This window comes from Hypanus sabinus, chromosome 5, assembly GCF_030144855.1.
Source record: "Hypanus sabinus isolate sHypSab1 chromosome 5, sHypSab1.hap1, whole genome shotgun sequence".
NCBI lineage: Eukaryota > Metazoa > Chordata > Chondrichthyes > Myliobatiformes > Dasyatidae > Hypanus > Hypanus sabinus.
The window spans coordinates 131,469,077-131,493,262 of NC_082710.1; the positions used below are offsets into that span (position 1 = coordinate 131,469,077).

Consider the following 24,186-nt stretch of genomic DNA (forward strand, 5'->3'; position numbering starts at 1 on the left):
GGGGTAATAACTGTTCCTGAATCTGTTTGTGTGGGTCCTGAGGCTCCTGTACCTTCTTCCTGATGGCAGTAGTGAGAAGAGAGCATGGCCTGGATGGTTGGGACCATTGATGGTGGTTTCCTGTGACAGCTCTCCTTGTAGGTGGGCTCAAATGTGGGGAGGGTTCTACCCATGATTGACTGGGCTGTATCCACTACTTCTTGTAGATTTTTCCTTTCAGGGGCATTGGTGTTTCCATACCAGACCAGGATGTAACTAGTCAGTTAGTTAGGAGACTTAGATTGTAATTCTGTTCCTTTCCTCCTGCACTTGATAATTATGTTCATTCAGATCTGAGCATCTTGTATTTTCTCTCTATCCAATGGTGATACTAATGGACTGAAGTAGAACTATTGCAATTTCAGCTTTCCATTCACCAATACATAATGAAGGCAAGAAAGCATATGTGAGTATTGCATGCCTCACTCAATATCTCTAGCATGGATGTGGATTAGGTTTGTATTTTAAATGGTACAGATAAAAGAATTCATGGCCATGGCTCCACCCCATTGTCATTGGCCGAGTTCAGAACGAACTTCGCTAGTAACTGGAAGACCTCCCCTGAGAAGCTTTGGAATGTTGAGTCGATCCAGAACTTTGTGGATTACTAAGAACTCTCACAATCTGGGACATGGTTTCTTCTCATTACTACCATTGGCAAGGAGGTGCAGGAAGTTGAAGACCCATACTCAATGTTTGAGGAACAGCTTCTTCCCCTCCGCCATTAGATTCTTGTATGGCCCATGAGCACTATCTCATTTTGCCTCTTTCGCATTGTTTGTTTATTGTAACTTATAGCAATTGTTTTGCCTTTGCACTCTTCTGCTGCCACAAAATACCAAATTTCCCGACAAATGTTAGTGATAATAAACCTGATTCTGATTCTGACAGAGAGGACAACTTGCTCGTTGGCAAAGCTGTGTTTTCGATTTTTGTCCTTGCATGACTGAAGCACTTCCCCTTGTTGTTCAGTTATCATTTTGAAAATCACTGACCATTTTTGACTTTCTTAGTGGAAAAGATCCGGCTCCCAATTGGGGCATTCGGGATAGTCCATGGAATTATCCAGAGTCAAGTGGTCAGTTGATATGACGTCATTCATCATTGAACTTTAACTCCCAAGGCAGCTTCCAGGACAAAGACAGGGTAAAGATTCCTTTTGCTCTAGTTCTACAATATATCTGAATCCAAACCTCAAGAGGGCAATCCCTGTGACATTAGTTTTAGTTTCTTCTGTCAGTTTAATGAAATCCTTTATTTAGATGATTAATTTAGTGTTAGAAAGTGGATAAACATTCCACAGAATATACTTTACTTCAAAGGTGAACTGACAAAAGTGTCCAGAAGAAGATTTTGATTTTACTCTAAGTCATACACATTGTTGTTCTACCGCCTACCCCGCCAGCACCGCCATCTAGAGAGAGGAACAAACCACCGGCGTTTCAAGCCGAGACCCTTCATCAGGACCCTTTGCCATTCCCCTCTATAGATGCTGCCTGACCTGCTGAGTACCTCTGGCACTTTGTGTGTGTGTGTGTGTGTGTGTGTGTGTGTGTGTGTGTGTGTGTGTGTGTGTGTGTGTGTGTGTGTGTGTGTGTGTGTGTGTGTGTGTGTGTGTGTGTGTGTGTGTGTGTGTGTGTGTGTTACTCAGGACATTTAAGTAAGTCTTCATCCCATCAAAGAATTTTCTACCACAAAACTAACTCAATCAAAAGTAAGGATGTGTTTTCTTACTGTCCAGCGCTGGTGTAGTTTGTGGTCATAGTTATTACTTTCGCAGGATTCTTGCCATCTGAAAGAGACGAGCTGAGGAAACAAAAAGACAGATCGTGTGATCAGTTTGGTCCCATGTTTTATATTCATTCTCTTTTGGTTGTCTAATATTAATTACTTCTTGGTGCAGGTAAGTAAGAAAATAACTTAAAAGGGAGTTGATGGGCAGGTGAGATAGAATCACATGGGAAAAGGGAGTGGGAAAGATGGAAGTGTTCTGCTGAAATCTACATCGACTCAAAAGGCTGTATAAATAAGAAAAAATTCTTCTGCCCCTCTTAATTTAAGGCACTCTCAACTATGAAACTATAACACAGCCACAAAAACTGTTAATTTTCATCTACATTAAACATACTTATCCTCCTGCATTTTATTGTGTATTGTCTTTTTTCCCCAAACTATTAGCTCATATTTATCCCCTTTGCTTTTCTGGCAAGAACAGTTACTGAAACCTGCAATCCCACCCCTAAAAGTGACCCACAATCACTCGATAATTTGCATCATGAAGCTAAAAATGTGCCCTGGCCTACTATCCAGCTCATTCCTTGTTTTGTTCATTTTAGAGCATAGCAGGTTGCAGGTTGCAAGAACTATTTATGTCAAGAAAGAAAGGGAGCAAAATCTTTTAAGAAAGTAAAATATGAATTAAACTTTGAAAGAAGTAATTCACAATAAAGTGCAACAAGACATGCATATTTATCAAATTGTAAGTATCAATACAGAATTTTTAATCTGAAGGAATTTCATTGTACTATATCACAATCTCCATACTCCCTTGATCTTACAAACACATTAAACATATTTATCTATAATGAATTAATAGATTTTAAAACTGTTTAACTGAATTTACAGAAAAGACCAAATGCCAGACCTGGAGCTCCAGTTTCTCTGCAGGGAATAGCCTGGGGATCGATAGCCTGAAGATTCATCATCATCAGAAGGAGGGCTAGGAGAAAAACAGAAATTGTAATTTGTTGCACTTCAATACAATATCATGTTCAGCACTCCCTTTTGATAATTCTGATCTTTTTTCCTTACATATCAAATGCAAGATATGTTTAATAATCCTTGTTTATATATCAAATCTTCATTCCAATATACAAACATGGGAAAAATCTGCAGCTGCTAGAAACGCAAAGCAACACACACAACATGCTGGAGGTGCAAAACAGGCCAGGAAGCAACTGTGGAAAACATGCAATATTTCAGTCCTTCATCAAGCCTGGAAAGGAAGGGGAAAAGTCAGAATAAAAAGATGGGGGGGGGAGGGGAGGAAGAAGTACAAGGTGACAGGTGACAGGTGAAACCTGGAGAGGTGGAATGGCTGAAGTAAAGAGCTGGGAAGTTGATTGGTGAAAGCGATAAAGGGCTGGAGTAGGGGAAATCTGATAGGTGAGGAGAGAAGACCATGGAAGAAAGAGAAGGAGCAGGAGCACTAGAGGGAATGATGGGCAGGGAAGAAGAGAAGGTATGAGAGGGAAACATGAATGGGGAATAGAGAACAGCTTTACATTTTTCCCCCTTATACTCCATTTGTTAACTTATCACTCAGTCACTGATACTCTCGGTAAATTATTTGTAAAGTCCTCATGGCTTGACCTTGACCCACATTTGCTTCCTTCCACTAAGTCATGAATATATATTGTAAGCAGCTGGTTGTACCTGTCCACAGGAGAATAGTCTCTACTCAAGGTATGGAAAACATCCCTTGCACTGTCAGTGGAACCCTGTGGTGAACTACATATACCTGTCTGGACACGCCCCCCCCCCCCCCCCCCGCTGACTGCTCCTGTGGCTCCTCCCATGGACCCCGGTATAAAGGCGATTGGAGACACAGCCCCGGCCTCAGTCTCCAGCATGTAGTGTGGTGGTCAATTGCTGCTTGTTCTTTCTTCCAGCCAATAAAAGCCTTTATCTCGCCTCACGTCTCCGAGAGTTATTGGTGGTGCATCAAACCCATAGAAAGCTTTGGGCAGAAATTTGTCCTCTGGTATATGAGCTAAACATGTGATGTACTAATGTACCTGTTCAATTTCACTTCTGCACTTCAGTTTCATTTGACTCAACAGAACTGAAATTCAAAAGTGAACTTCAATAAGCAAGCATTGCCACAATGCCCATGCAGTAGAGGATAAATTTCTTTTGTAAGCTGAATACATAGATTTTTGCTTAAGATTTTATGATCCATTATTTTTCTGTCACCTTATTTTAAGTTTATTATAATAGTTCAAATTTCAGTTGACATGTCTTTAATCTAGAGCTAATATCAGTATTTGAGCAGCACACTGATGCCAGAAGTAAAGCATCTCCAGCAATACTGACTGTGAGTACTTTATGCAAAGTCACAGGTCTTTGGAATGGAGAACACCAAGTTGATGAAGAAAGAGATTGAGTAAATTACCTGTTTTCCTTGTAGGATGATCGAGAATTATACTGATACTCATCAGAGGATGGGCTTCTACCACTATCTGACTTAGAGCTGGAACAGAGAGACAGCCATTAGTTGTATAGATATAACTGCACCACCTTAAATTGTCATGCCGATTTATCTCAGCAAAGTAATTTACCTTTAAATGTTTGCACATAATGTGCAATATCAAACTACACCGCAGTTTACTTACCACTCCAGACTTTACTGCACTCAATAAATCAAGGCATATGTTGGGAAACTACTTTAATATGACCCATTTTCACCATTGTCATGTTTAAAATCAATCCCTATCAGTGATTAACCAGATCACTGCAATTCAGACGTGTTTACACAATTAAGAGCTTGTCTTCATGTGACTGCACTCCATCCCCAATATTTCATAATTTTCTATCATATAGATTGTAAGTTCACAGTTCATAGAATTTATCTCAGCATAAGAGACTAGAAATCTAAACCTGTAGATGCTGGAAATCAGAAATAAAAGAAATAGAAAATTCTGAAAACACTCAGCAGGTTAGGCAGCAACTGTGGAAAAAAGAACGAATGTTTCAGGTCAAAGACACTTTGCCAACATACAAAGGAGGATGAGGAAGTAAAATGGGAAGAGATCAGGTGAGTCACATGACCTCTGTGTAATACATGCCAGTTAGTTTAATAGATCCTTACCCGTTCACACAATAACTCTGAAACATTACAGCCAACTTCCATGCTGCAGTGCATTTTTGAAAGAAAGAAATATTTGATTGTAAAGGGGATGTATATCTTATGAAAAATATGAATGTGCCTGAGTCTACTATAATCAAATTAAGCTGCACCTATCTATACAAATCATATACTAGGTGTCAAGCTTTAGCCTGATGTTCATGAAAGCACAAATTAATTGATCAAGTTAGCCCATCAATTAAAGAAATTTCGACGTAGATAGTCACTACATAGCTAAACAAATTACCTGAAGGTCCTACTTGTCTTGGTATAAGAGGTCGGTGACTTGTAGCCTGATTCATCATTGTAAAGATCTTGTTCATTTGTAGATCTAAGATAGAAGCAAAAGTTAACTTTAGTAAATCATTTTGTTTGATGAAATTTATTTGAAATTTCCTATTAGTTTTCTTCAACCACATTGCAATAAAGCTTAATTTTATTTTATTGTATCTTTGTATAAATTATAATGAGATTCAGGACATAAAGTACAGTATGTGCCACCAGGCTTAAGGGCAGCTTCTATCATGATGTTATAAGACTCTTAAATGGTCCTCTTTTATGATAAGGTGGACTCTGACCTTACAATCTATTTCATTATGATCTAGCACTTTGTCACTTGCCTGCTCTGCACTTTCTCTGTAGCTTTTAGACTTTATTATGCATTGTTGTTGGTTTACCTCAATGCACAGTGCAAAGATTTGATCTGTATGATCTTGGTATATGTGAAAATAATAAACCAGGACCAATATCAATGTTTGTCTACAAAGTGCAAAATAATAGTTCTATGTTATTTTTAGTCAACTTTATTAATTCTGTGACACTTCTTCCAACTTCAGGATAACCACACTGGTGCCAATGCACAAGAATGTGCACGTTGAACAACGATGACACATAAACTTCATCACATTATAGCTGAAGGTTTTATATATATATATATAGTGGAGTGCATTGTAAATACATTTGCTTCTCTCTGTACTTATAACTTTTTAGTGCATCGGGTTTATTTAAACAATTAAAACATTCCATAGAGGCTCAAAAGGTAGTTTGATGGCTTCAAGCTGTCATCTTACAGACAGTGACAACATTTAGAGTCATTTTATATGTTTTTCAAACCCCAGCAGTGTACTATGATGTCTTGATACATCAATAGTATGAATATACACAAACTAGGCAATGGTATATTACTTAATGCTGGAATTCAAAATGCTTGAAATATTCTCTGAAGTGAACAAGCTAAAGCTCAATATCTCTAGCCTTTATCAATTAGCATCCAGTTTATCTCTACTGGTAAATAGCCAAAAGGAGCTGAGGCAAGCTAACTTTCTGGAGGAAAAAGGTGCATTAGTCTCCCAGATGTCAGAATAACAGATCTGTCAAGGAAAGAAATTCAAACATTCTGTTCTCATGCTCAGATTTTCATAATCTGGTGGGGCTAGGGCTTGTGGCAATTCTGGGATGCCTTCTGGCTACAGCCTAGGAGACAAATAACCGAAACTTAAATCCTTGCTTGGTAAGTGACAAGTATTTAATAGATGAGTCAGAGTACTAGGTCCACATAATCCTTAAGATTTATTTCCGGATGCCTGAATGCTAAAGCAGGGGAGCTGATCAGATCTAAAACTGCCTGATGCTTTTGCAGCTAGGGAGGGCACTACCTATTGGTTTGTACACAAGTAACAGACACAAACACAAGTCATTCTACTTCTTGCTGGAAATCCTGAGCAATACACACAAAATGCTGGAGGAACATCTATGGAAGCATATATGGAAATTAATAAATAGTTGATGTTTCAGACCAATCCCCTTCTTCATGACATGAAAGGAAGGTAGAAGGCACCAGAATAAAAAGTGGAGGGACGGGAAGGAAGACTAGATGGAAGATGAAAGGTGAAGTCAGGTGGGTGGCAAAGGTAAAGGGCTGGAGAAGAAAAAAATTGATAGGATCTGATGAGGCCACTCTTAGGGTTCATGAATAACACCTCATATTTCATCTGGGTAGCCTCCAATAAATTCCACAATTCACCATCCTCCAGCTACAGATATTCCTCATCTCTGTTCTAAAGGGACATCCTTGTATTCTGAGCCCATGCCCTCTGGTCCTAGACTCTCCCACTATTGGAAACACCCTCTCCATTACACTCTATCAAGGCCTTTCAATGATAAATCAAGGTCAATCACAAAGCTCTAAATGAACAATATGATGATTGCGGTCTATTGTACTAACATTCTAGAATTCTATCTCATCTTCTTGAAAGAAACTTTATTTGTTAAATGGCATAGAGTGCAAAGTCAACTTCCACATTGTACTTTTAGGAAATAATTGTACTGTAGACTCTAAAGCAGGAAGAACATGCTCCCTCACATAAAAATGAAAAATTTAGGGAATAATTGTTAGCACTTTCAAAAGAGGGGTAAAACACTTGGAACAAGACAAGATGTTTGCTTAATTCTTGACTTAAAATTTGTTTCAAATATTAGTAATTGATTATATTTAAAAAATAAAATACCTGGTGGGTTTTGTGTCTCGATCATAGGTTGCCTTTGTACTTGTTGTGGTGCTTGGAGTAATGGGCTCCCAGTCATTGTTGCTGTTATAAATTGAAAGTAAGATTGAAAAGGTTGTTCTTTCAAACACAACTCTCTATATTATAGTGACAGAAAGTTACTCAATGCCATTCCTGCAATTACTTGTTGCTATGCACCTGAATTTATGACACTCCCTATGCTTGGATACTGCACATCAAGCTGGTCTGATAGTCTGAACAGTTGCCCCTCATCTTTTGCCTTATTTTAAAGCCAAGGCTAGATCTCAGTTCACTGGTAATCGATGCCTATCTTCAGTATTGTTTCAAAAAGCTGGCAATATATTTACAGTTCTGCAATTCCAAAGAAGATGCAAGATGTACTAAATTACTTTGTGGGAAAGTTTTAGGAATCCTTCCTACACAAGGTAAGTGCTTTTCAGGCTTCTAATAAATGTCCTTCATGGAATACATTACAGACTGTTAAATGAGAGAAACATTTGCAATTGTAAGGGACACTAGCATCTCAGAGATCAACATGTACAAAAGCTGGATGAACTCAGCAGGTCGGGCAGCATCCATTGACTGCTCATTTCCACGGATGCTGCCCAACCTGCTGAGTTCCTCCAGCTTTCGTACGTGTTGATTTGACCACAGCATCTGCAGTGTACTTTGTGTCTCAGAGATGATTCTTGGAATACCAGATATGTGAATGGTTATTTGAAGTCACTGAAGACAACAACATTACAAAAAGTATTGATATTACTGAAAAAAGATTGTCTTAGGCTGGCCCTACAAGATGCACAGTGAAAATCACTTGCATGAAAAGCAAAACATGATTTCATTCACACGGTTCATGCAGAAGAACAAATGAGAAATGTATACACAATTCAGCAGAAGGAAAGCAGATAAGGTTTGCCTTTGAGATGAGAGGAGGAAATCAGTCAGGCATCCGACTTCCGACTGTAATTCATTAAATAACAGCAAACTGAGGCTTGGACTAGGATTCCCACTTTCTCTTGTACAAAACTCCATGCCCAATCCTCCTCCACAGTTGAATCATACCCAACAATGTTCTGCACACTCTGGAATGCAGAGGAAAAGTCAGGAGGTGAAATAAAACCTAAAATACTCAGAGGTTTCATATAAAGTGGGAAATAATTCTCTAATTATGTATACAACTTTGACAAGCTAATGCTCGTTTTCTTGCAAAACTGAAATTAATTTGATCAGAACAGTCTGTATTTGCAAGCATTATCAATCAACACAGTACCTTGAAGACCTAGAGGTTGGGCTGAAAGTTGATTTAGTGCTTGTAGTGGTGCTCGAGTAGGTTGTATCTCTGTCTCCACCGCTCCTGTTTAAAAGAAAAGCTTGCTTCAAAATCTACTCTGCAAAATGTAGTGATTTTTGAAAAATGATTTGATTTTCCTTCTTTTCCTTTTAGTCCTAGAACCATAGAGTAACACAGCACCGATATAAGCCTTTCGACCCAATGAGTCTATGCTGTTCATGGTGCCCACCCAGCTAGTCCCAATTTGTCATATTCAAACTATATCCTTCTAAGCCACACCCTTCCATGCACCTTTCTAAGTGCTTCTTAAATGATGGTGAGTACTTGTCTCAAACACTTCTAACAGCTCCATATACACACCATTTGTCCCCAAAGCTGCTTTTAAATCACTTCCTAAATCCATGCCTCCTAGTTTTAGTCTCTGCTTACCTGGGAAAGGGATCTCCTAAGGTATTCCTCATCAGATATATTGACTGGCCCAGGGGATATTACTAAAGAGGAACAGCTGAATGAACCAGAGTTTGAGGAGAAGTAGGGTTTCATATGAAAATGATGACAATTCCTGTACCCCAAAGGATGCTGCATCTCCCGTGTATGGAAGTGTTGCCCAACAAAAATCAACATACCACAGAAAGTTATAGAGAAATACCTTAATACTGTTCTTTTTTAAATGACCAAACTACGAGATGACTAAAGCACTTCGTATTTCAGAAGTGCTGATTGCATGACAAAGCACAATCACAAGACATGATACCTTGACTTGGAGGATGGGTCAAAGGTTGCTTTTGAGCTTGTAGTGGTAGAAGAGGTGATGGTGTCCCAATCGCCGCTACTCCTGTTAGGATGAAATTTATAAATGTTTTAAATGCTGCTCCACAACTTATTTCGAGTTTTTATTGAAGAAATTATTCAGTGTGGCATTGGGCAAAAATTTGCACAGCATCAGGCTTTTGCGTGTACTGGTCATCACAAATTACTGGGGACATTGCTTTGTGCACATGGATATTGTCTGCATTGATACCCGTGGAGTTACATATCGGCCAGAATGGATGAAGGTGGCAAAGATCTGTCCCCAAAAGACATCAGTAAATCAGATGGGTTTTCTGACAACATCATGTACTGTCACAGCAACAATCAATGCAAGATTGTTCCATTAAATTCCAGGGCTACTTCATTAATTGGATTGAAATACTTCAGTTGTCAAGGTGGTGGTAGAATTTTGGACCGCTGATTCAGTACATTAACCAAAATGCTGCTGATCCCTAATTAAAAAGTGGCACGTGATAGTGCTGACTAGAAACAAGAGGTGAGTAAGTGTAATGCACATCAGAATTACCTCTTCGGTTTATCTGGAATAATCGGTGGTGTCAGATCAATCAGGCTTGATTTCTTTTCTGGAGTAGGTGGAGGTGTACTTGGCATTCTTAAACAAGAGGGCAAGAGAATTAGTGAAAGTCACAGTTCCAACTTCACCATAGATTTCAAATATTCATAGAGTCATGGCATCATATAATATGGAGACTGGCCCTTCAGCCCAAATTATCCATGTTGACTACAATACCCATTCAGGTAAATTCCATCTTCCTGTACTTGGCCCATCTTCTGCCCCTTTCCTATCCTTGTACCTCTGTAAGTATTTTATGCCTTGATTGGATCTGCCTCTACAAGTTCCTCCAGCAGTTTGTTCCATATGATGACCAATCCTTGTTAAAAATTTGCCCCTCAGATCTCCTTTAAGCATTACTTCTCTTACCTTCAACCTCTCCTCTCTAGTTTTAGACTCCAAACCATGGAAAAAAATTATCTATCCTATTTTTGCCCATTATAATTTTATAAACTTCTATAAGGTCACCCCTCAGCTTCCTGCACTACAGTGAGAATGAACCAGCCTATCCTATCTCTCCTTATAACTAAAGCTCTCCATTTCAGATAATACCCTGTTTAATCTTTTCTGCATTCTGCCTGGAGATACCATATCCTTTCTGTAGTGTGTTGACAAGAACTTACTTCAAGTGTGGTTTAATCAGACAGATGCAACATTGTCCTTAATTGATAAAATAGTCAACGAAATAAAATACAATAACATTTTTTTAAATTGTGTTGTCCAAGAATGCCTCAAAATGGCTTCTACATTTTTGAAGGGATTGTGAGGACTGCTGTGTGGATCACTGGGGTCTTTCCTCCACCCATCCAAGATATTTATAAGCAGGATATTAGCATTGCCAAGGATCCCTTCCATCTGGCCCACAATTTCTTGGACCACCCCCCCCCCCCCACCATCAAGATGGAGGTACCGAAGCATTAGGACAGTCTGTTATGATAGGAAACAGCTTCTTCCCCCAGGTTTTTATCCGACTGAACTCTCTGACAGCACCCGGGTCTCATCACATTTGAAGTATCAGTAGAGTTATACTGATTACTTTTTAACTTGTGTGATAAATGCACTTTGTCCTAAATGTCAGTCTTCAGGAAGATATTTCATTATTCATTAATTTATTTGTGATAATATTACTACCTGTGTTGTGTGTGAGTTACTGTGTTGTGCACCTGGGTTTGAGGAATATTGTTCTATTTAGTAGTATATGTGCAAAGTACATGGTGGAACTTCACCTTTGAAAGAGATGCCCATTAGTTCCTGCCCCTGGTTGTATGGTTGTAGTTATTCAGCAAAGAAACAGACCCTTTGTCTGATTGATTTCACATCATCAAGCACCCATTTACACTAATCTCATTCTATTCTCCCCACCGTCTCTCAAGTCTTTGCAGATTCTGCCTCTCACCTCCACACAAGGAACAATTTTACAGAGGTGTATTAACCAACCAGTTGGCACTCCTTTGGAATGTGGGAGGAAACTGGAGTACCCGGAGCAAACCCACAGGGTCAGACAAACTCCCTGCACAGGGCACCAGAGTTCAGGATCGAACCCGGTCACCGTGGGTGTGAAGCAGCAGCTCTCCTAGCTGCGCCTCTGTACCATTTTAGTGCTTATTCTCAGTTTTTCCACAATACTTTAAGCATGCAAACAATTCTCTTTCTAACCTTACTAGGGAATCTGTTTCCTCCATCCCTTTTAAGTAATGCATTTCAGATCGAGCAACTCCGCTCCATCTGCCAAATACGGAACTTCCCAGTGGCTAAACATTTTAATCCCAGTTCCCATTCCCATTCCAACATGTCTGTCCACGGCTTTCCCTTCTGCCAAGATGAGTCCGTTCTCAGGGTGGAGGAGCAAAACCTTATATTCTGTTGGTTTAGCCTCCAACCTGATGGCATGAATATCGATTTCTCCTTTCAATTAAAAAAAAAGTACCTTCTTCCTCTATTCCCCACTTTGGTACTTTACCTCTTCTCACCTGCTTATCACTTCCCCCTGAGTCCCCTCCTCCTTCTATGGTCCACTCTCCTCTCCTATCAGGTTCCTCCTTCCCCAGCCTCTGGCCTTTCCTGTCCACCTGGTGTGGTGAACTATGTGCCTGTCGGGACACGCCCCTGCTGACTGCTCCTGTGGCTCCTCCCACAGGCCCCTGTATAAAGGAGACCTGCGGCCTGAAGCTCGGCCTCAGTCTCCAAGACCTTGTATGATAGACACTCACTCCTGGTTCCTTCTTCCAGTCAATAAAAGCCGATATCTCGCCTACGTCTCAGTGTGAGTTATTGATGGTGCATCACCTGGTTTCACCTACCACCTTCCAGCTAGTCTCTTTCCCTCCCGACACCTTTCTATTCTGGAGTCTTCCTCCTTCCCTCTCAATCCTGAAGAAAGCTATCGGCCCAAAATGCCGACTGTTAATTGATTTCTTTAGATGCTGCCTGATCTGCTGAGTTCCTCCGACATTTCATGTGTGTTGCTTCAGGTTATAATAGCCTATGGAACCCCCTCCCCAACTCTATGCTTCTTTGTTAATAACCTTAAATCTGGATCTTTGAGAAACTATTTCCCTTTATTAAGACACCTCTGAAATTTGAACTATTTCTTTAAATCTCCCACTTACTCCTTTGTGCCAGGAAAAGCAACCCCAGCATTTCATTTCTCTCCAGATAACAGAAACACCTCATTCATAAATCCACTCCCTTATTTCATCTCTGGATTTTCTCCAAGACCTTGCCTTTCTAAAATACGGCACGCACACATGTCTAATCAATGATTTATAACTATACATTATATCATTGCGTCAAATTAAAAAATTAACTGCTATTTTTTATATGTACTACTCAATAAATTCTGAACAGCTCCTACTCCATAGCTACTACTGAATATATATTACTCCATACTTAAAGAATCCAAACATTTCAATAGACCCCATTCTTTAAAGCTGTTTCTCTCTGTGTTTCAAATACACACCATATGAAGACCTCAATTCAAGGTTTTCTTTTGGCTTATGTAATAGCTATGATCAGTTTATTTGTTTCTGACCACATTGGTTGGCTAAGGAATGTTGGCCAGAACACAAGTAAAATTCTTCTAATTTCTTTTTTATTCATTCATAGGATGTGGGTGGTATCACCAAGGCCAATATTTATTGTTTTTTTTTTAAAGAGTAGCTTGCTTGGCCTTTTCAGATGGTTGGTAAACTTCAGGAATGATGTGAGTCTGCAGTTACGGAAAGGCCAGATTGGCTAAGGAGGGTGGATTTTCATCCCTGAATTACATTAGTAAACCTGTTGAACTTTTACAACAATCCACATGCTATCTGACTCTTGAGTATCTTCCTCCAGTATCTTCCACGTTGAGTCTTCACTTTTAATCAATCTCAGGTCACTCGGTTTTTGAATTGAGTGAGTTGCTGCGTCATTTCAGACAGCAGTTCAGGCACATACAACTACAATGCAGAAGGAGGCAATTGAGTCCATGCAGTCTCCAACCAGAGCAAACGTGCAAACCCCATTTCCTTTCCCTTATTCTCTGCAGCTTATTCTCTCTTACATGATTATCTACTTCCCTTTAGCTCTTCTGCTACTTCTCAATAATGGAGTAATTTACAGAGGCCAGTTAACCTTTCAGCACATTTTGGGATTTGAGAGGAAATGAAGAGTCTAACACAGTCATTGGAAGAACATACTAACTTTCTACAGAGCCATGTGTAGACTATGAGCGTAAGCCCCTTCTTGAAGGACATTTTCATAGCAGACAGATAGGTGCATGGTAATCAGTGAGAATCATATTTCAGAAACAGTTTAAATTCCCCAAGTACCACGGTGCGATTTGAATTGATATTTGTGCATTATCTGTCTTAGCAAAAGTATTTATCATTCTGTAATACAACCATTGTGCACCAAACATTGGAACCTTATTTAGAAGATGCACAAGAGTTTGATCATCAATTTTATGAATAAGTTTTTAAAATGTAATGTCTTATCAACAGCAGAATGGTCAATGGGACATCCTGAACCTTTACCCACATTTTGATCCTTACCTCTCATTTGTTTTTTCTGGAGGATCTGACAGATCTATTAGACTTTTACTTCCATACTTCGATGTATAATCTGATGATCTTTAAACAAAAAAAAATAGATGTTTTATTATACTAACATGGTTCTAAAACTCAGATTATAATCTATTGTAATCACTTGACTTTAATTGTTATCAAAACCTCTTGACTGATCTACTTAAGTAGCGCATCGTTCTTAGCAGCAGCACAAGGGTTAATCTACAGAGAGCAACAGGTGCATGCCTCCAGATGCCTGAACTGTTCTATTCCAGAGCAGCGGCTAAAAACCATATTACATAGGAGCAGAATCAGGCCATTCAGCCCATCAAGTCTGCTCAGCCATTCATTCACAGCAGATTTACTTTCCTTCTCAATCCCATTCTCCTGCCTTCTTCCCGTAACCTCTGACGTCCTTACTAATAAATTGCTTATCAACCTCAGCTTTAAATATGCACGATGGTTTGACCTCCACAATGAATTCCACAGATTCACCACCCTCTGGCTAAAGAAATTCTTCATTTCTATATTGAATGGACATCTTTCTATTCTGAGCTTGTGCTCTCTGGTCCTAGACTCTCCCTCTAATGGATCCATCCTCTCCATCTATACTCGCTCTAGTGTTCCGAAGGATGAACAGCTCTGATGGGCAGAAGGGTGCAGGGTTGCCCATGTCCCCTCCCCTGGGAGAATTATAAACCATTACTGTTGCCAGGCTGCTAATGAGAGAGAAAGAGATGGAACAAAAACATACTGGGACTGGAACATTTGCTTCAGATAAGGGAGAGATAACACAGGGGGGAGTGACTTGTTGTTCCACCATATTATGACTCCTGAAAGACTTATGGCTTCGGAGAAGGATTGTTTACTTGGTACCATTCTGTTCATTAAAATTCCTCAGTGGACAGCCGGAGTGGGCTGGTTTGATGGACTAAGCCATTCAAAACTGATTGACACCTGAGACCCCGTGGGTAGGGATAAAAGTGAGGTCTGGGGAGACACCCCTGATACGCACCAAGAGATATACCAGGAGACACACTAGTGAGCACTGCTTAAGTGTTGGAACCCACGAGAAGGTGTGGGGACATCGGAGACCGAATGAAGGATCGGTCAATTTTAACTCACAGTGTTTATAGCGAGGCCGGTGGGGGCTTGTGTGTGTGTCCACCCTTGCCTGGGTGATGAGTCCACCACAGAAGAACGGTCTAGCTAAAGGACACAGGGGTCATACCTGAATGGACACAACAACACATCGACGGATCAAGATCGTAAAGGAAAGTTTGACTGACTGTAGCTGTCACTGTTTGCTCACCCTCTCTCTCTCTCTCTCCAACAATTACAACACATCGACCAACAACTACCTCAGCCTGTATGAACTTAACTGAACTTTATATTCACAAATGACAGTTCATTATCCCCTAGACAACGATAGAGCTTGTTTATTATTGATTATTATTATACCCACACTTTTAGGTTTAGTATTGCTAACATGTATTATCTGTATATTTGCATTGTTGATATTGATTTGTATATTTTACTAATAAACACTGTTTTGATAATAGTACCAGACTCCAACGGACACTTCTATCTTTGCTGGTAAGACACCCAGTTACGGGGTATGTAACACTAGGTCATTCAATGTTTTGTAGGTTTTAATGAGATCCCCTCTCATTCTTCTAAACGTCAGCAAGTAGAGGACCAGAGATATCAAAGGTTCCTCAGTCATCAACCCTTTCATTTCTGGAATAATTCTTTTAAAACTTCTCGGGACCTTCTCCTATACCAGCCTGTCCAGTCATGAACATGGGGCTCCTAATCTGCTCACAATACTTCAGCAACACGTTCAACATGCTGGAAGATGCCAGGACGGTGATATTTCAGAACAGAGGTTATAGACCTTAAGACCCTAAGACATAGGAACAGGATTGGGCCAATTGGATCATGGCATCTTGTCTGTCATTTGAACATGGGGGATTTATTTTCCCTCTCAACATCCAACCTAGGTGTGACCGCATTATGACAGAAGAGGAGGCTACCTTGCCCGTCAGCTGATTTCACCTGTCAGTTGCCATATTCCTACCACTGCCCCCACTTTCTTGTTCTAACTTCTGTTTCCTTCATTTCCTGCCCAGATGAAGGTTGTCAGCCTGAAATTTCGACTGTTTGTTTCCCTCCATAGATGCTGCCTGACTTGCTGAGCTTCTCCAGCATTTTGTGCACTTTGCTCAAGTTTTGCAGCATCTGCAGAACCACTTGTGCTCACAACACTTGAAATGAGGTCTGACCAATGCCTTATGAAGTCTCAGCATTGCATCTTGGCCTTTATATTATAATCCTCTCAAAAATGAAGACAACAATGCAGTCTTCTGTTCCGATGAATGCTATCATAGGTTGAGTTCTCACAGATTTTCCTGCTCTTGGGCTTGGAGCTCACCTGCGGAATGCGTAGTGCGGAGGTGCAGCAGGTAGTGCTGCTGCCTCACTGTTCTAGTGACCCGTTTTCTATCCTGACCTCCAGTGCTACATGTTTACAGCTTGTATGTTCTCTCTGTGACTGTGTGGGATTTTCTCCCAGATACATTGGCTTCCTGCTACATCCTAAAAGCATGACAGTAATAAACTGGCTTCTGTACATTATCCCTAGCAAGGAGAGTTTGTAAAACAAACCGGGGAATTGACGAATATGTGAGAAAGATAGGTCACAGGGAAATAGATGGGAGAATGGGGCCGATGACATGGAGCAATTTGTCTCCTTCTCTGTATGAGGGAAGTATTAATTGGATGCCAATGCAAACTGTTTGCATATGAAGGAATGATAGTCAGGGAATTTACCACAGCACAGGAATACTCTTCTATAAGCATTTTAAGGTGAAGAGTTAAACTTGAGAGTAAAAGATGAAGCTCAGGAGTCCATCTGTGGTCACCAGTGACAAAGGTGCACACAGGTATTTGTTTAATTTGATAATGTAATCCCTTGTCTTAATTCAGTAGAATAGTGGCACGCTGCAAACTCTCTGGGTCCAACCAAAGGTGGAATTGTTCATGCTTTATGCTGTTATCATGATCGCAAGACACTGCTGGATACTGAGAACACCCAGGACTGCAGGTCTGCACCACTTGCAAGTTAATGGATAGCAGAGGAGCTGGACTCACTGTATACCTGTCGTGCTTCAGCCACCTAGGAAGAAGGCGTCAGAGGCAGAGCGCTATCCAATAGAGGGTACAGAACATTTTTGTTATAATTGCAAGATCCTGTTGGACATTGGTGATATAGAATACTGCAGGCCCTATTTACTAGTTCATTGGCTTGACCAATGGTGGGGGAGCTGCTTGGCCTTATTTGTAGTGCAGGCCACGCCCTCATTCATACTCTGAGGTCACGGGTTGCAGCTGCCAAGGAAGGAGATACCAGAGCTCTGGACTCCATGCCAGGTTGGAGGTTGGCCCTCATGTCAGTGCTTCTCCCCAGTGCTCACTCAGTGGCAGACAAGGAGGATTGCATTCATCTGCAGCTGCACTGCACAATATGAGGAACTGCTGCAGGCTTGTTCTTGCAGAAACATGGCTCCAGAAAAACATGCATGCACCATCAATCTACAGACCAGGACATGTAGGGACCTGGGCTAGATTATTAATTTTTAAATCATTGTTTGTAGCTATATTTTTCTGCTATCATAATTATATGTGCTATATGTGTTGTGTGTGACTTTTGGTCCCGTGTTTTGCACCTCGGCCCCAGAGGAATACTATTTTGTTTGGTGGTATTAATGTGCATGGTTGAATGGCAATTAAACTTGAATTTGAGAACGGCTGTCAGCTGGTCACCTCATATCACTTTAGCAGTGGTGACCAAGGGTGAATCTCTTACACATTGTCATCCAAATGAACAGTCAGAATATGTAGATGGATGTTTGGAGATCTATAAGATAGTGTGGAGTAAAGAGCGAGGCCCCTAGCATGGGAAAGGCAATATTACTGTTAGGCGTTAGTATCATCGTGGCACACCACACAACAATAACTATAGTATGCAAAATGCCAACTTACCTCGTTTTTGGTTTTTCTGTGCTTGGTGTCAGATCAATCAAAGGTTCTGGTTTACTTATATTTTTCCTGTGAACAAAAGAGAAATTTGAGCTATAGCAACAGTTTGTAAACTCAGTGCTGGGCTTTTGCTGCTTCTGTTGAGAGGTTAGGCTTTCCTCAGTGCCTGTGAGGAGGCATTAACTGTTTACTGTGCAGTGGACCATAGACACATTGGTTAAAGGCATGTTCAGATTCAGATTATTGTCATTTAGAAACCACAAATGCAATGCAGTTAAAAAATGAGACAACGTTCCTCCAGAACGATATCACAAAAGCACATGACAAAACAGACCACTCCAGAAAATCTACATAACCTTTGGCAATCCCCAGTCCAGAGAGGCGGCTGCATATTAATATCGCACTACCGTCTTAGCGTGTTCCCCGGAAAGGAGCTCCAAATCAACCAGACAAAACAAGACTACCCAAACACACCAAGTCAGGAGACCAACTCTACCACCCAACAAACCAAAAACTAAAGCTACAAGACCTGCACAAAACCATATAGTTACAACGTGTAGTTACAACAGTGCAAACAATAGCATAATTGATTAAAAAAAACATACCATGGGCACAGTAAAAATAGTCCAAAGATGATAAAAGACTATAAGTTTGAAAGAAACCACCACACGGATTCCACAAGTCCTCAGGGTCCCGATTTGACTCGTCATCCCCCGCCGGCAGTAGACGGGAATACTCCCACTATGGTCTTCCACGGCACCACTGGACTCAGCCTCGCAGATGCAGCACACAATGAAAGCTCCCCGACCACAGCGGACTCCGAGTCCGTCGAACCTCCGAGCCTCCGACCATCCCCTCCGGCACAGCTTCTCCGAGTACCATCCTCTACTGAGCGCATGAAGACGCCCCCACCAATGGCCACCGGCAACGCAACCCTGAGGACTGGGGGCCTGTTCTTCTCAGCAGAGACCCGGACCTCATAGCAGCAGCAGCAATGAAGGGGGCCGTCCTGAAGATTTCCAGATGATCTTCCATGCTCCCATGTCCGTTTTTCATCAGATTAGGATTGCGCACATCATCCCGCTTAATAAGTAACAGATATCAGTTCCGGAGTGGCCGCTGCAAGATGCGTCACACCGCCATCTTGGATGAAGGATGATCTTGGATGTCAGTAGTGTCTAAGGTACAAGGTCACATGTACTACTAAATCTGACCGAAACGAGTGAAGGTCAGTGGAGTCTGAGAGATCAGGGGTGAAGAGGAGAATAACAAACCAGAAGAGGTGTCAAATAATCAATGTGGTTGGGGCAAGGTACAGATACCAATTGAGTTGTGCATAGGCAGGTGGGTTGGGAGCTTATATTGGCAGGAGGTCCCTTATACAGTGAATGAAACTGTAAAATGTGTCCAAGTAATCTTCTTTTGAAAGATTGGCTTAAGTTTCCTTAATACAAATGCAGGGATCAACAATCTATACCCGTGTGATGACTGAAGCATTTACCCAAACATTAACTCAATTGGCTTTAGTTCATACCCAAGTACTGTGTGAGGCAGAAATCATTTGTGTAACTGATCAAGTAACTTCTGCTTGGCATTACATTCAAAGGTTCATTTATTGTCTAAGTATACAACTCTGAACTTTTTTCTCCTCCAGATAGCCACGAAACCAAGAAAGAACAATCAATCAATATACTGATACATTAAAATTATATTGCTGTGAATAAACAGATGTTGGGTGGAAAATTATCCTTATTCACATAGACTAAATGTGTAAGGTTGTAGCATTTTAAACAATGCACTCTGTTTCTGACTGCACAGGAACTCTCTTTCAGCAATGGAGCACAACATGCACTCTACGTTGCCTTCTACGAAGGATGAATTTGCATTCCATAAACTATCATAGAAAATGCATTTTACAATAGCCATTTAGCTTGGAATGTGTGAACAATAAAGCATTAATAAAGCCCTCACTGGAATTTGTCGCCAATGACATTGAATACAAGTGAAAGGAAGCCATGATTGGACTGCACAGTACTCTCAACACAAAGCTCTGAGGCAGGTCTTGGGTTTGCTGAGACTGAGGAAGATATTCAAATACTAGAGGCTGATGTGAACTATTGCAAATGAATCTGAGAGGTAGTCGATGGGGAAGGCAGGGCAGAAATGATTGCAACCTATTCTATTCCATTTGCAGAGCATTTCTGTCGTGGATTGGGATGGGAATTTGTTAGCACGAGGGATGGGTGGTGTAGGATTAGAAAGAGAATCATTAAGAAAAATTATAGATACAGTGGGAAAAATAAGCAGAATTTTATTTTAGCTCAAATAACAGCAAGAAAAATTAAAAGGAAGAAAAATTCTAACCAACAACAAGTGACCCCTAAATGAAGTGCTGATTGCTTCCTTAAGCAGAGTGCTACAAACACATGTAATGAGCTCCTTGGGGAAAGGGAGATGCAAAACCTTTTGGTGCACTTAGTGACTGATCAGAAAGTGCATCAGAGACACTCGAGCTTGTTATTGAATGGATGAACTAAGCATCTTAAATGGTCTTCCTCATCCAAAATTATTTTGTGATGTTGTGAAAATGTTTTGCTAATTTTATGCCTCAGGGAGAGAGTTAAGACATACAACTGCGCACACAAACTGTCACAGAACAGTCTTATACTGTAGTGTGCAAAGATTTTCGGCACATATAGGTCCCTAAGACTTTTACACAGTACTGTATTTCTCATCGTGGAAAAGAGAGGGAGCTCCTAAACCTGGCAGGAGCAAAGGATGTTGGGAATGGTGATGGTGGAGCACTGTGGGGAGGTGGCAGAAAAGCAACGCCAGGGCAGGGGGTGGTGTGGGTGCAGACACACCCAGCCCTGAGACACCAGGCAAGGTCATTTGATTCCAAATAACTGGTTCATTGATCATTACAGAATGTTAGAGCTTTTCCCTCTCCCTTCCCCTTTTCCAAACTATGACTTCCCTCTCCCTGCCCTCTTCCCACTCTCAGTCCACAATAAAGACCCATATCAGAATCAGGTTTATCATCACTCATGTATGTCATGAAATTTGTTTTTTTTGCAGCAGCAGTACAGTGCAATACATAAAATTACTACAGTACTGTATATTCTTTTCATATAGTGCAAATATTATTGCGCTTTAGAAAGAAGAATACTATTTCTTCTACATATTTCCTCAGCTTCACTTCAGGATGTCTCAAAGCACTTTAAAATTGATGTGTCTACTTTTGAATACACACAGCACTACAGCTAAGTAGGACTTCTCCTGGCCAGTTTGCATAAGGCAGATTCCCATAAATAGTGTAATAATACATAGAGATGTAAAAGTTGTGTTGTTCCTTTCCGTGCCTTGTGGCACATCGGGCAGCAACTTTGCCACTTCTTTAGCATTTTTCTCGTTTTTTTTTTATGAGGCTGAGTTGCTAGCTCGATGCTCAGCCCAGCATAGATGGAAAGCATGTAAGGAGCAGTCGGATTCAACCCGGGACCATTCATGTCGAAATCCAGTGCAGAGGACGCTATGCCACCAATCAGCAGAGAAGAGTAAATAGATGGATTAATGTTACCCACTACTTCTTTCAGTTAACACTATGGGAACTTTTACACCTAACTGAGAAAACCTCAGGCTTACATCTCTTACAAAAGAAACACAACACTGATTATCATCTCAAATTTGTGACCTAACTTCTCTGGAATTGAACTTGACCCCACCAACTTGCAGCTTAGAATTGAGAGTGGTCAGCACTGAGTTTCCATAACCTCAGGTCAGTTTAATTTTCCTGATTATCTCACCTGATCCAAGAAAACTACATGGAATAAAGTACACCTTTCCTTACTGTGATTAAAACATTTCCACCATGTTTTAATAACCATGAAATAAGAAAATAATAGTCTTTATGCACTATAGATCAATTAACTTCTAAAAGGTGGGAATATTATCGATTTCGGCATCCTTACTTAAAAGTGTCTTGCTCCAGAGTGGATGTCTTTGAGGTGCTCACTGGTGTTTCATCTTTCTTGCTATCCCATTTCAGATTTGTCCTATCAAATGGAAATGCTTAAATGTTAGTTCTTTGTGTGATGCATCCTGTGTAGAATTATACAGTAAAAATCCCCCAAAAAAGTTTATAAGTTTAGTAAGTCATTATAAGTTTAAAGCATCGTTAACGCGAGCTTCACTGTTTGCTGCAGTTTGTCCCAAACGGAATGTGCCTTAAAATTTCATTTTTCAAGGTTTCACTTCAGTTTAGCTTCATAACTGTGTGGAGGTTTGTGTACTCACTCAAACTTTGTCAAATGTGGAAGACTTGCCATTCAGAAATTAATCAGTCAAGCCTGCTGAATCATGGCATTCTCATGAAACCTAAAGATTGAATGCAGTGGGGAGATCTGCCTTTTGTGCTTACACTCAGTTGAAACTGATTCATCATGTTCAATGGAAGGGAATATTACATGTAATTTATACTTCTCAATTTAATTGTTGTGTTTTCCAAGCCTTCAAGTGTGTTAATTTCCCTTTTCTTAACTTTTGTATTTAAACTATTATCAAAAGTTCACTTAATTTTTGTTATTTTTTGAAAGGTTTATGAATCTCATTTACAGATATTAGCATTCTTTGTCAGCTTTATTCAACAATATAGTATTTATAATACTGCAGAAGTATTTAAGTTGAAACACACACATAATATTTCAGAGACAATGCTTTTATTTTGATTAGAGATACAGCATGGTAGTAGGCTATACTGGCCCAATGAGCTCGTCCGTGCACGTCCAATTACACCCATGTGATCAATTAATCTATGAAACTATACACCTCGGGACTGTGGGAGGAAACCAGAGCAGCCTGAGGAAACCCATGCAGTCAGGGGGAGAATGTACAAACTCCTTACAGCCAGTGGTGGGAAGTGAACCTGGGCTGCTGGCACTGTAACAGTGTTACACTACTGTGTAACCCTTCATCAATACCGCCCTATGTGCGGTGCAAAAGTGGCGAGTGCCTGGAATGCACTACCAGGGACAACAGTGGAAGAAAATATGACAGATACGTTTATAAGGCTCCTAGATAGGCACATGAATATGAATAAAATAGAGTGTGTCATGTGGGCAGAAGGGATTAGTTAGTTTGCTATTTAAATATTAGTTTAATTAATTCAACATATCATGGGCTGAAGGTTTTGTTCCTGTGTTGTATTGTTCTATGTTCTAATATCCTAAAGCTTAACTTATACTACTACAAGAAATTTAACCACAAAGTTTTTTGTGAAACAAGATGCAAAATACCTGGAGGCTAATACTTACTTTGAGGGTGTATTTTCTGGTGTTCTCACTTGACCATCAGGAGAGGACCGGCTCTGTGCACTAAAATGACAGAAAAGTGAACATAATGAGCTTCTACTTTATTTATTTACTGCCAAGAACTTTTCTTAGAAAAAAAGTTAATTACAGAAATAATCTTGAGGTGTGTGGAAGATCGTTAACAGTGTATCATCTTCACTGGTTTGAGGAAATGACAAGTTTCATGGAATATAAGCCAAATGAAAATTCCCATAAATCCATGGCATTAGAAGTATTGTTGATGAAATTTAGATTTGGGAGATAGAATTCACTGACAGAATTAAATATGAGGAACTATATTCAACAATGGCTAACTGAAATTTGGCGTATAATCATATAATTGGACCTTACCTCTTATTGGTTGGACTTTCAGTTTTTGTCTCAGATGTAACTATTGTCCTGTAGGGAAGGGAGCAATTGCTAATTTGAAATAATTCAATACTAAGGTCATAGTGGTTAAGCTCAAATTCCATAAATAACTGTTAACAAAACAATTCATTAAATATTATTTCTTCATCCGAAACAAAAGAGAGACAATGTAAGAGACTAATCTGGAATTAAATTGAGAAGCATGCCCTCAAATAAAGTGAAATGGAAACCTCAACACTC

The 24,186-nt window shown here is 40.2% G+C and overlaps 1 protein-coding gene across 1 annotated transcript in view; it reads right to left on the reverse strand.

Annotated features, from left to right (window-relative positions):
* Window positions 1-24,186, reverse strand: part of scel (sciellin) — an 81,138-nt gene that overhangs the window by 11,135 nt on the left and 45,817 nt on the right. The window contains exons 10-22 of the mRNA XM_059969162.1: window positions 23,929-23,976; window positions 23,542-23,601; window positions 22,201-22,284; window positions 18,233-18,298; window positions 14,177-14,254; window positions 10,098-10,184; window positions 9,516-9,596; window positions 8,741-8,824; window positions 7,453-7,533; window positions 5,193-5,276; window positions 4,214-4,291; window positions 2,684-2,758; window positions 1,774-1,845 (exon numbers count right to left, since the gene is read on the reverse strand). Of these exons, the coding sequence (XP_059825145.1) occupies window positions 1,774-1,845; window positions 2,684-2,758; window positions 4,214-4,291; window positions 5,193-5,276; window positions 7,453-7,533; window positions 8,741-8,824; window positions 9,516-9,596; window positions 10,098-10,184; window positions 14,177-14,254; window positions 18,233-18,298; window positions 22,201-22,284; window positions 23,542-23,601; window positions 23,929-23,976 (978 nt within the window). The remainder of the gene's footprint in view (window positions 1-1,773; window positions 1,846-2,683; window positions 2,759-4,213; window positions 4,292-5,192; window positions 5,277-7,452; window positions 7,534-8,740; window positions 8,825-9,515; window positions 9,597-10,097; window positions 10,185-14,176; window positions 14,255-18,232; window positions 18,299-22,200; window positions 22,285-23,541; window positions 23,602-23,928; window positions 23,977-24,186) is intronic.